General features: G+C 28.6%; 2 protein-coding genes across 2 annotated transcripts; both read left to right on the forward strand.

The window, feature by feature from the left end:
- The first annotated feature begins 481 nt into the window (after positions 1–481).
- LOC130961897 (cytochrome P450 94C1-like) lies at positions 482–3,729 on the forward strand. The gene is made up of 2 exons (XM_057887934.1): positions 482–1,613; positions 2,237–3,729. The coding sequence occupies exons 1-2, from the start codon at positions 543–545 to the stop codon at positions 2,747–2,749; spliced, it is 1,584 nt and encodes a 527-aa protein (XP_057743917.1). The 5' UTR covers positions 482–542; the 3' UTR covers positions 2,750–3,729.
- Positions 3,730–5,830: 2,101 nt separating this feature from the next.
- LOC130963634 (subtilisin-like protease SBT4.15) lies at positions 5,831–11,856 on the forward strand. Its single transcript, XM_057889740.1, has 10 exons — positions 5,831–5,907; positions 6,433–6,530; positions 6,741–6,884; positions 7,223–7,328; positions 8,307–8,817; positions 9,370–9,470; positions 9,584–9,811; positions 10,279–10,387; positions 10,495–10,714; positions 11,222–11,856. The coding sequence occupies exons 1-10, from the start codon at positions 5,831–5,833 to the stop codon at positions 11,761–11,763; spliced, it is 2,136 nt and encodes a 711-aa protein (XP_057745723.1). The 3' UTR covers positions 11,764–11,856.
- Positions 11,857–12,053: the final 197 nt, after the last annotated feature.

Consider the following 12,053-nt stretch of genomic DNA (forward strand, 5'->3'; position numbering starts at 1 on the left):
GATGAAAAAAAAAGTATAAAATCGTAACTAAATTATATATTTAGTGAAATTATAAGGACATATAGAATAATTAAATTCTTTTTAATTAATGCTGAAGAGTTTTAAAATCTAAAAGCAAGTAATTCAGACCTATATATATGTACATAATCACATAAAATATGTAAAGACTTCAAACTTTTTTTTTTTTGAAAATTAGTAAAAGCTTGAAACTGAAAATACATCCAACCATGTCCTAATCTAAAAAATGTTTTAGTTCTTTAACTTAGTAAACAAATATTAATATATATGTTCATGTCAGAGGATGACTTAATTATTACGTCCGACATATTAAAAAATGTAAATAAAATTTATTTATAATTATTTACAAATCAAACTCATACAATAAGTGTAGAAAGAAACATCATTGAATTATCATCAATGGTTTATAAATATATATACATGTCTCTCTTTGGTTGCATACCTCTTTTCTTCTTATCATAACTTCACTATCCTCCTCTCTATCAATTATTTTTATTGTTTATCAATTTAATTAGTTTCCATAGATGGAACTTGAACATGTAATACCTACCTCTTCATTGTTGCATCTACTCTTCAATAATGATGCCTCTTTTGGTTCTTCTCTTATTCTTCCACTCATGGTCATCATGATCATGATCATGATCATCACAATCATAATAATTATTTCCTTTGGATCCCCTTTCAAAATAGTTATCAAGAAAAAAAACAAGAATAACATCTTTTGCAATTGTGAAACTTGCCAAGCCTATCTCACTTCAAGTTGGTCCAAAGATTTTGAAAATCTTTGTGATTGGCACTCTCATCTTCTCAAGAACTCACCAACAAGAACCATCCACATACATGTTCTTAGGAACACCATAACCGCGAATTCGGACAACGTTGAGTACATGCTCAAGACAAGGTTTGAGAATTACCCTAAAGGGAAAGCCTTCTCAATGATCTTGGGTGATTTCTTAGGTAAAGGAATCTTCAATGTTGATGGTGAATTATGGAGGTTCCAAAAGAAGATGGCAAGCATGGAGCTCAACAAAGTTTCCATAAAATCCTTTGCCTTTGAGATTGTCAACTACGAAATCCAACAAAGACTTGTCCCTCTTTTATCATCGTCAAGAAAATACCAAGTCGATTTACAAGATGTATTCAAAAGATTCTCGTTCGATAGCATATGTAGATTCTCGTTCGGGTTAGACCCTAAATGTTTAGAACAATCTTTACCCATGTCTGATTTCGCCTTGTCTTTTGACAAGGCGTCTAGACTGTCGGCCGAGAGGGCGATGGCCGTGTCGCCTTTCATATGGAAGGTGAAGAGACTCTTCAACATAGGAAGTGAGAGGGAGCTAAGAGAATCTCTTGGAGTGATAAACATGTTGGCAAAAGAAGTCATAAATCAAAAAAGGAAAATGGGGTTTTCCGAACACAAGGATTTGTTGTCAAGATTCATGAGCAATGTTGAAGATGAGACATGTTTGAGAGACATTGTAATAAGTTTCTTATTGGCTGGTCGTGACACCGTGGCTTCTGCCCTCACAAGCTTCTTTTGGTTGCTTGCAAAACACCCTCAAGTGGAGTTACAGATTCTCCTTGAAGCAGATAAGGTACACCTTCCAACACAACTTCTTTATTTTATTTTATTTTGATTTAATTAAGGATATACATATTTTCATCAAATTAATTATTGTTAGGGTTTATATATGATCATTATATTAAGGCCATATATATTTGGTTTAGAATTAAAAAAAAAATTATAGAAGCAAAAAGGTAGGGACAATTTTTGCTTTATTGATAACTTACTATTTGGATGATTAAGGAATAATATATAATTAGAAAATGGAGGTTTTATTAAAAAGGAAAGTTTTTAAGTTCATGTATTATGATGCTTGTAGGTTTTATTTTTGTCAATTTCTTAATAAATATTCTTAGGACATTAATTAATAGAAAAATATTTTTTAATAGTTTAAACAACTTTCAACTATGAATATGTCCAATTATATAATAATAATAATTTATAAAATTTAATTTTGCACGTGCATTTAATTACGTAACGCCACATCAATAAAAATAATTATCTTTTATATTGATCGCGTAAATTATCATTCAAAAGAACAGATGTGATCGCAAAACTGTATAAAACGTTTTAGAATGTGAATGTATCAAAATTAAACTCTAATTTATATGTGTGGCTAACTAATTAAGAATTACATATACAATAATTAATAAGGTAATTGGAGCAAACAAGGAGCTTACAAGCTTTGAACAGCTTCGGAAATTACACTATTTGCAAGCAGCAGTGTATGAGAGTATGAGATTGTATCCACCAGTTCAATTTGATTCCAAATTTTGTGTAGAAGATGATGTGTTACCTGATGGGACAAAAGTCAAGAGTGGAACTAGGGTTACCTACCATCCCTATGCAATGGGAAGATTGGAAGAGTTATGGGGACAAGATTGCATGGAGTTTAGGCCTCAAAGGTGGTTAAAGGGTGGTGTTTTCCACCATGAGAATCCATTCAAGTACCCGGTTTTCCAAGCTGGATTAAGGGTTTGTATGGGAAAAGAAATGGCCCTAATGGAGATTAAGTGTGTGACACTCCCTTTGATTAGAAGATTTCATTTCCAATTGGTTCCACCTGTTCTTCATCATGCTACCCCAATGTTCTCTCCTGGCCTCACTGCCACTTTTAGATGTGGCCTTCCGGTAATTGTCAATCAAAGAAATACCCAATCTTCTTAGTCACTCATTTTTTATGGTATATAGTTTAGGAAGATTTTTAAGTGTACCGTGATACTGGTGTATCAGTGATTTTTAACCGTTGATCTTAATTATATATATTATATATATTTTTTAATTAAGATCAACGATTAAAAATTACTAAAACACCGATATAACGGCACACTTGAAAATTTTCCTATAGTTTAGAGTAAAGATTAATTATTGCACACAATTCAATGGTAATATGAAAAATTACTTTCAATTATTTCTATACTTTATTTAAAATGTTGGTACAGTCTAATTCGAACAACAAAGTGTCTTCTTATAATTCAAAATTTTTTAATTGATTTTTAACCATTTAAGTAATTAATTTAAACGATCTTTGTAAACGATGAATTGCTGATGCGTCGAGAACTATTTAGTCCAATAACAAAGATCATTTAAATTAATTACGTAAATAATTAAAAATCAATTAAAAATTTTTAAATTATAAATAAATATTTTGTCTTTCGAACAAATAATCGGACATTTAGTCAATATTTTTTACAAGCATACAATAAGTTTTCAGTAAAAAAATAAATTTATGTCATGTGTAATAAATGATATGCGAGTCTATTAGATATTTCACACATCATACTATATAAGTACATAAATACAAAAGTGAATTATGAAGCACATGAACATATATATACCTAGCTAATACATTTTGGGTATGATGGTTTGAAGAATATAGAGGAAATTTTTTTTTTTAGCAAATTATAGAAGATTTGATTATGATATATGATGATGATGGTGGTGGTGGTAATTGATGAGGAGATGTAACTATAATTATAATGGAGTACGGGGATCCATTGCACCACAAGAAACAAGAACCAACATATTATTATTATTGATGGTGTCGGTGGATTCTTTTTTACTTCATTTTGGGTTGCAAAAGTGGCAACTTTATTGTTTGGATTTGTATTGTTTAATATTCAAGGCATTGTATGTACTTTCATAGTTGGTAGTGTAAGATTTTATATAGTGTAAGTACATATAATTCAATAATAATCATGCTACTAAAATAGTAGTGTGTACTACTATATATATCTTATTTATTTAATTAATTAATTTATTGAATTAGAAGTGTAAAGAATGTGGCACTATGGACTATGGTGCATTCGAAATGCATGACCAAAATTAATTTTACAAAAAAAAAGTAAAAAATTAATTTCACTCTTAGGTTAGGAGATGTTATTCTCAATACAAAATATACATATATAATAAGATTGATTTTATCAAATTGGAGTAACAATATTATAAAAAAGATTGTGATGGACTTTAAAAAAGTCCTTGAATAAGGAATAATTACAATATTAAATTGAATTTATTTTTATTGAATTTTAACAATATAATATAGTTCAACTTTTTTTTTTTTGAAAAAACTAAGTTAAAGGCTTAAACGACAAAAAAAAAACAACAACAACAACCCAACTCAATTTTTATTTTTTTTTATTTTAGTTTTTTTTTGTCAATTTCATTAATAAAAAAAAATCAAAATACACCATAACATACTTAAAGTAGTTTTTCATAGTTTTTTCATCATCATCTAAAATTATTTTTGGATTCGAATCTCACTCTTAATTAAAAAAAAAAAGCTTTTCATGATACAAATAAGTAACAAATTAACCTGAACTTAAACCTATACTTCTAACTATTACACATGAACCCCAAAAATAAACAAAATTACAAAAAAGCCCCAAAAAATCCCAAATTATTACAACCACCCCAAAACCACACTCTAGCTTCTCTAAAACATATAGTCCTAACCTTGGCCTACAATTTCATATCCACTTAGCCCCATCAAATTTCATGCTTTTTTTTTAATGGTGGACCAAATGAAGTGGTAGATTTTGGAAGTAGTATATTTTAGTTTCCCACTTTGACCTCTATCTTAGTCTACAATAACAAACAAATAAACATATGTCAAAGTGATGGAGAAATTCCAAATTCAATTATTGAATATTTTTCAATTTGCTCAGCCATCCAAAAAGCTATTATAACAAAAAAAATACTATATACTATTATTGAATAATAGTTATATATAATAAATATATATAAAGATCAGCCATTTTTACAGTATTTAAATTTATGATGGTTTTGCATTGACTAATTGATAATAATTAATTGTTCACTGAATATTGCTTTCTAGTCATTAGTCTGACTTTAAGATCCAAAACTCAAGCCACTAAAAACTGAATCTTAAACCTTCTTTCAGCCACCAAAATTCAAGTCAAAATGGCATGCTTTTTACATCCCTTCTTAACCTACTCTTCTCTATATATATACATCAAAATTAATAGGCACTTAACTCCTTAATTTTTTTTTTCCTTTAGCTTCTCCTATAAGATCATTAGAGAATGAAAAATTCAATGAAGATGCTACAAATTTTGCCACTACTAATTTGTCTCTATTGTTTTGTCTCATTGATACAAGCATCAAATCCACATGAAAGAAAGGTACACATTGTTTAGGCTTTGTGCTTGTCTTGAATATATATTTGGTCTTTAAAATATATATATATATATATATATATATATATATATATATATATATATATATATATATATATATCATTTTTTTAATCGTTCTTACAAACTCCACCCTAAATCCGGGAGAAAAGTTCAACAATTTATAATTTATCACAATTTTTTATTAAATCATACTAATTACATTTCAAAATCATATTTAGTGTTTTTTTATTTTTTAACATTTATAAAAGAAAAAATAAAAACATTAAAAATAATAAAATCTTATTTCTATTTAAATCTCATATTTTTTTTCTTTTACAAAATTTTAAAAATAGAAAAACACTAAAAATAAAAAGGAAAACTAAATGTAACCTAGATTTTCACAATGATGGAAATTCACACTAACATAATCAAGTGAAAATTTTAATTGAGAGAATTTATCCACTCTTTTTATTTTCTTAATGTTCTTATTACTTCTTATTCTGGTTGTGCTTATGTAATTATATAATAATGGTGATTAATGAAAACAATTAATTATTAGTTAATATGAAATTTGTGAAAAAAAAAAAAAAAACAGGCTTACATAGTATACATGGGAGAGCTACCAAAGACTACAACATATTTACCAGAAGATCATCACCACAACATATTGGAGGCTGCCATTGGAGAGTAATAATCTCAGTTTTTTTAAGTTTTAAAATTACATTAATTTTATATAATTTTATACAGTTGAACTTGTTTAATTTGGTTCAGGTAAAGTATATTTTTTGTCTCTAAAGTTTGGCAAATATTTCAAAAATATTTATAAGTTTTATTTTATTTCAATTTTGTCTCAAAAATTTTCGATTTGCGTCAAATATATCTTCAATGGCTAAATTTTCAAAAAGTTTAAGATTAATCTAACAATAATGCATGAAAATTATGCTTGATTTGCTTGTATTGAGGGTTGTTCTTACGAAATTGTTATTGAATTTGTTTTAAATTTTTTGAAAAATTAGCCGTTAAGGGTTATTTGATACAAATCGAAAACTTTTGGGATAAAATTGAAATAAAACAAAACTTAAGGATATTTTTTATTTTTTTAAATTTTTGTCAAATTTCAAGAACAAAAAGTATACTTTTACGTTTTGATTTATTTTAACCAATCATTCCTTAATGATTATTAGTGACTTTTTCCTTTTTTCTTTTCTGTAGCAAGAAATTAGCTAGAGAATCCAAAATATATAGTTATGGAAAGAGTTTCAATGGATTTGTTGCAAGACTTTTGCCACATGAAGCAGCAAAACTACAAGGTATTAATAATATTACAATTGTTTCTAATTTTTTTTTTGTTACTCGTATTTAAATTATAATTTTCTAGAGTAAATATGAAAATTTTATATATATATATATAAATAATATCTATCATTTGTCTCATTTAATGTTGATTTATAATATTTTTTTAATTGAGCTATGCTTATATATTCTTTTGAAATGATGTTTTTTTTTTTTTTTTTATGCAGGGGAGAACAATGTAGTATCTGTGTTTCCAAATAAAGTGAATAAATTACACACAACAAGGTCATGGGATTTTTTGGGAATGCCTATAAAAGTAAAAAGAAACCGCAAAGTAGAGAAAAATATCATTCTTGGTATGCTAGACACAGGTAAAGATGAAAAATATTTTTATCTGAGGGTATGTTTGGTCCATTCCGAGATAAATATAGAATAAAATAAAACTTTTATAAATAAATTTTATATATTATAATTATTTATAAATTATTTTTTTCTATTTTTAATCTCAGCCAAATATATATACTTATTAACATTTGGATTGGGAGTGAAAATAAACTGAAAAATTTCTTATAAAAATGATAATTTGATTAATTTCTCAACTAACCAAAGCCTTCTAAGAGTAATTACAAATTACAAATTTACAATATATAAGTGCTTCATCATCTATTTAATGTTTATATAGATTTATTTTTTTTTAAATTGTAACCAGGAATTGCACTTGATTGCCCATGTTTCAATGATAAAGGGTTTGGGCCTGTCCCAAGCTCATGGAAGGGTAAATGTGTCACATCAGCTAATTTCACACACTGCAACAAGTATTCTTCTCTCCGTCTATTGATTTTGAGTATAGATCCAAATACATCCTTAAAGAATTTTATATCGAAAGTTTTCGTTTTTAAAATTTTTTTATTATGTTGAAGTCTAAAATTTTTTATAAAAGTAAGATATATAAATTTTTTCGTCACACTTTTGAGAATTTATTTGTCTAAGTAAAAATAACGGATCTAATTAAAGTAAAGACTTATATATCTTATACTTTTGTAAAGTTCAAAAATCTTAATGTAATAAAAAAATTTTGAAAATAAAAACGTTGCGTCAAAATTTTTTAAAGACCTATTTAGATATATAATCAATTTTTTTAATCTCCTATCATCACAAAAATAATTTTTTTTATTATTGTTAAGTTTTTGGTTCATATATTATGATAGATATATAACATATAAAAAGAGAAATAATACTAATGCCTATATAGAATTTTCTTTTATGTATTACTATTATGCTACATGACAAATGCTATGATAATTAGCAATTATATATGCAACACACAAAGACTAACATTTTATTTAAATGCTATTTATTAAATTAAGGGTGCTATACTTTTTATTCTATGGACATATTTTGATCATATAGTTATTACATTTTAGTATATAAATATATATAAAAAATACTATACTATATATATAAAATATTGCACTCTCTACTTTTTTTCGAAACACACAACTGTTCACAAAGACACATAAATAATACTATGATTAATATATATTTTGTTTTCATGATTTTGTGAATAAATACATAAAATTAAATTTTATTATTTTTACCATTTTTATCTTTTTCATAAAAAAAGAATATTAAAAAAACACATATCAATATAAAAAAAACGATGCTCTTATTTTATTTTAATTTATGTTTCTTAGAATGCAAGTAACATTATTCAAAATTATTATGGCATATTTTGCATGAAACCTAATGCAAACTTGGTTCCATTCCATTTCTATGTTAATTACAAAACACAGCAAGGTGATAGGAGCGAAATTCTTCCACTTAGAACAAAACGATTTTATGGACACAAATCTTAGCCCTATGGACGAAGAAGGCCACGGCACACACACGGCGTCCATAGCCGCCGGTGCGCTCGTTCGGAGAGCCAGTCTTTATGGCATCGGCCGCGGGACATCCCGCGGCGGGTCCCCGAACGCGCGCATAGCGGTGTACAAAGTGTGTTGGAACAGCGGATGCAGTGACATGGACTTGTTGGCAGCGTTTGATGATGCAATTGCTGATGGTGTGAACTTCATATCTGTGTCTCTTGGAGGGAATCCAAGGGAGTTCTTCAGGGATCCAGTGGCCATTGGATCATTTCATGCAATGAAAAGAGGGATCTTAACAACATGTTCAGCTGGGAATGATGGTCCTTATGCTGAAACCGTTCAGAATGTTGCTCCATGGATTTTAACTGTGGCTGCTTCTTCTAGTGGTAGACAGTTTATAACACCGATATCCCTTGGTAATGGCAAAAAAGTTACGGTAAGTGGTTATGTTCTTTTCTTGAATTCTGCGTTATTACGAGATGTTTGTGCATTAAACTGTCCTTTTTCATTGTAAAGTTCGAATTCTTTGCATAATTGAATTGTTTAGAAAAATCTATAGCAATCTGTTTAGTTAGTAGTTATCGTATTTTTAAAGTAGAAACTCACGTGCAGTTTGTCTCTATGTAAAGTTGATTCTTGAGAATCGTTAGATGATTTGACAAATTCACGTGAAAACAGTAGGAACACACGAGTCTTCAGCTTTTTTGCTGTTACCTTCTAAAAGAAATTGAAAATATTTTTAAAAAAAAATTAAAATTTAATTCTATGCATGTACATATAACAAATAAAAAAATCACTATTTTTTACTTTGATTGAATGAATAGTCATCTAAAAAAATAATGTGTATAAAATATTTTACTAAGCCAATACATTAAAATTAAACTCAAAAATTAAATATGCAAAAGTTGAATTTTTTTTTTCTTTTTTGAATTTACTTATATTACAAATAACTCATTACTCTGCTGTTTAATTGATTGATGGTTGCCAGGGAGTATCTATAAACACCTTCTCCCCTAAGAAAAAAATGTATCCATTGATTAGTGGAGACCTAGCCATTAATGCTTCAGGGGATAGCTTTGGCAATGCCAGGTATGTTGATATCATTGATTACCAAAAAAATTCAGCACAACTTTAGATAAAATTTGTATTAAAGAAGACTAATTCAATGAAGTAAGAGAAAATAATTAAAATGTATGATGCAGTGCTTGTGATTATGGGACTCTAAGCAAAGACAAAGTGAAGGGAAAGATTGTGTACTGCCTTGGAGACACTGGAAATCAGGACTTAACCATAAAACAATTAGAGGGAGCTGGTCTTATTTCTGCTTCTGCTGTTAAAGCAGACTATTCCCCAGTCACAATTATTCCTAGTTCCACTGTTGATGCCTACACTCTGGGAAATAACATTTCTCTCTACATCAATTCCACCAAGTAAGTTTATTATAATTTAATTTTGATGCAGAATCAGTAAAACAGTTTTACTCGTGTATTTAATTGCATAATACCATATCAGAAAAAATAACTATTTTTTATATCGACCACGTAAAGAGTCATTCAAAAGAACAGATATAATTAAATGACTGTCAAAGTATATGTGGCTTTTTGGGTATTTAGAGTTTGTTTAGCTCTTTCACTTCATATTTGATAAGTGTTTCAAGACAGAAAAATGTTGGGTCACTCCTATTTTGCTAATACCATTCATTTTTCTAAAAAATTCATACAAATATATGATGCAAAAAAGTAAAATGGAAGTGACATTATCATTTCCCTATACCACAGTTCTTAGATAAAAAGTTAGACAAATTTTGCTACAAAATCGAGACATGGTAACCTATTTTCTATCTATCTTCTTATCTAAATAAATATATGTCTATCAATCTAAATATTTATGAACTCAGGAATCCTAAAGCTGTTATATACAAAACCACAAGCAAAACAGGCCAAGTTCCATATATTGCTTCTTTCTCATCTAGAGGACCTGAATTAATCACCTCCAAAATCCTCAAGGTGATCATCATTCATGATTCATCTACAATCTTAGTTAGATATCTTAAGCTTATAATTGCATTTGGTAATTTTCCTTCTTATGAAGCACTTGATTTTTATTTTTGCAGCCTGATTTGGCTGCTCCAGGAGTTGACATTCTAGGTGGTTATTCAAAGTTGGAAACCATAACAACTTACCCTGAACCTGAGGACAACCGTTTTCAATCCTTTAATATACTGTCAGGAACTTCTATGGCTTGTCCTCATGCCGCCGGTGCCGCCGCCTATGTGAAATCGTTCCACCGTGAATGGACTCCGGCTGCAGTCAAGTCTGCTCTCATGACCACCGGTGAGAACCTTTTTAATGGAAAAAAATTCATCACCACAAAATGCTGATTATATTTGGGCAAAAAAATGAAATATGGGTTTAGAACTAAGGAATTGAGTAATTAAATTTTGGTTTAATTATTCTACTAGTCCTTATAATTTTACTAATATTTTTTAATTAGGTCCATACCGTTTAAAAATTTGTGATTAGATCTTCACTAGTTGTTATTTTTCACAAAAACACATTGATACTAAAATATTTGCTTTTAGAATATTTCATAATTGATCCTACATCAAACACAAAAATGAATATTTCAACCAAAAATTGTTAGAAATGACCAAATTGAAAGTTTTTATCTAATATAAAGACTCAATTACAGACTTTTAAACTATAAGGACCTAATTGAAAATTTGATGAAACTAAAAGAACCATCTGAATTGTTAGAAAGGTAATAAATTCTAACATGAATAATTAAACCTTAAATTTTCATGCTGATTTTGCTAATCTACTTTGACCTCTATGATTCAGCTATTCCCATGAAAGACTTTGCAGCTGAGTTAGGAACTGGTTCAGGAAGAATCAACCCTATAAGAGCATTGGACCCAGGCTTAATCTATGACATTAATTTGGACTCTTACATTGCATTCTTATGCAATGAAGGTTACAATAGCACAAGCATTGGTATACTAGTTGGAAGCAAAGGCTTTAATTGTTCCACCATTAATAAACCGACACAAGGAAATGATGGAATCAATTACCCTTCAATGCATATTCAGGTTCCTTCCAATTCTACCATCTCAGCAACATTTTATAGGACTGTGACTAATGTTGGAACTGGAAACTCAACTTATAAGGCTAACATTACAGCACCAAAGGATCTTTCAGTTAAGGTTGAACCAAGTATATTGCAATTTAGTAAGATAAAACAAGAGTTGTCCTTTAAGGTTGTCATAAAGGGTCCTCAATTTCCAAAAGGGATAAAGGTATTATCAGCTTCACTTGAATGGAATGATTCTAAACACAATGTTAGAAGCCCTATACTTATCTATAAACAAGGAAATGTGTACTGAATTCCATGTACTGGACTAATTTTTTGTTAGCTTAGGAATTAATTTTGATTAGGAGTTCTTTTATTATCTTTTACTTTTTCTCTTAATTCTAAGTTTAGGAGTATTTGATTTTCATTCTCATTTTATGTACATTGGAATGAAAAGATATTTGGCTACATGGATTGTCCATTTCACTCAATTTTGATGCCCAACATTAACTAGTGCAATATACTGATTTAGTAATCTTTATCCTAGCCTTTTTTTTTTCAATCAATGACTATATATTATAAAAGTTATAGGACCAAGCTTTT

The sequence above is a fragment of the Arachis stenosperma genome, chromosome 2 (genome assembly GCF_014773155.1).
Source record: "Arachis stenosperma cultivar V10309 chromosome 2, arast.V10309.gnm1.PFL2, whole genome shotgun sequence".
Taxonomy (NCBI): Eukaryota; Viridiplantae; Streptophyta; class Magnoliopsida; order Fabales; family Fabaceae; genus Arachis; species Arachis stenosperma.

Excerpts from the sequence above, each read along its gene's own strand:
- LOC130961897 (XM_057887934.1), top strand. The coding sequence starts at position 543 with ATGGAACTTGAACATGTAATACCTACCTCTTCATTGTTGCATCTACTC. Across the intron at positions 1,614-2,236 it reads TTCTCCTTGAAGCAGATAAG|GTAATTGGAGCAAACAAGGA; the intron begins GTACACCTTCCA and ends ATAATTAATAAG.
- LOC130963634 (XM_057889740.1), top strand. The coding sequence starts at position 5,831 with ATGGGAGAGCTACCAAAGACTACAACATATTTACCAGAAGATCATCAC. Across the intron at positions 6,885-7,222 it reads TCTTGGTATGCTAGACACAG|GAATTGCACTTGATTGCCCA; the intron begins GTAAAGATGAAA and ends AATTGTAACCAG. Across the intron at positions 9,471-9,583 it reads GATAGCTTTGGCAATGCCAG|TGCTTGTGATTATGGGACTC; the intron begins GTATGTTGATAT and ends TGTATGATGCAG.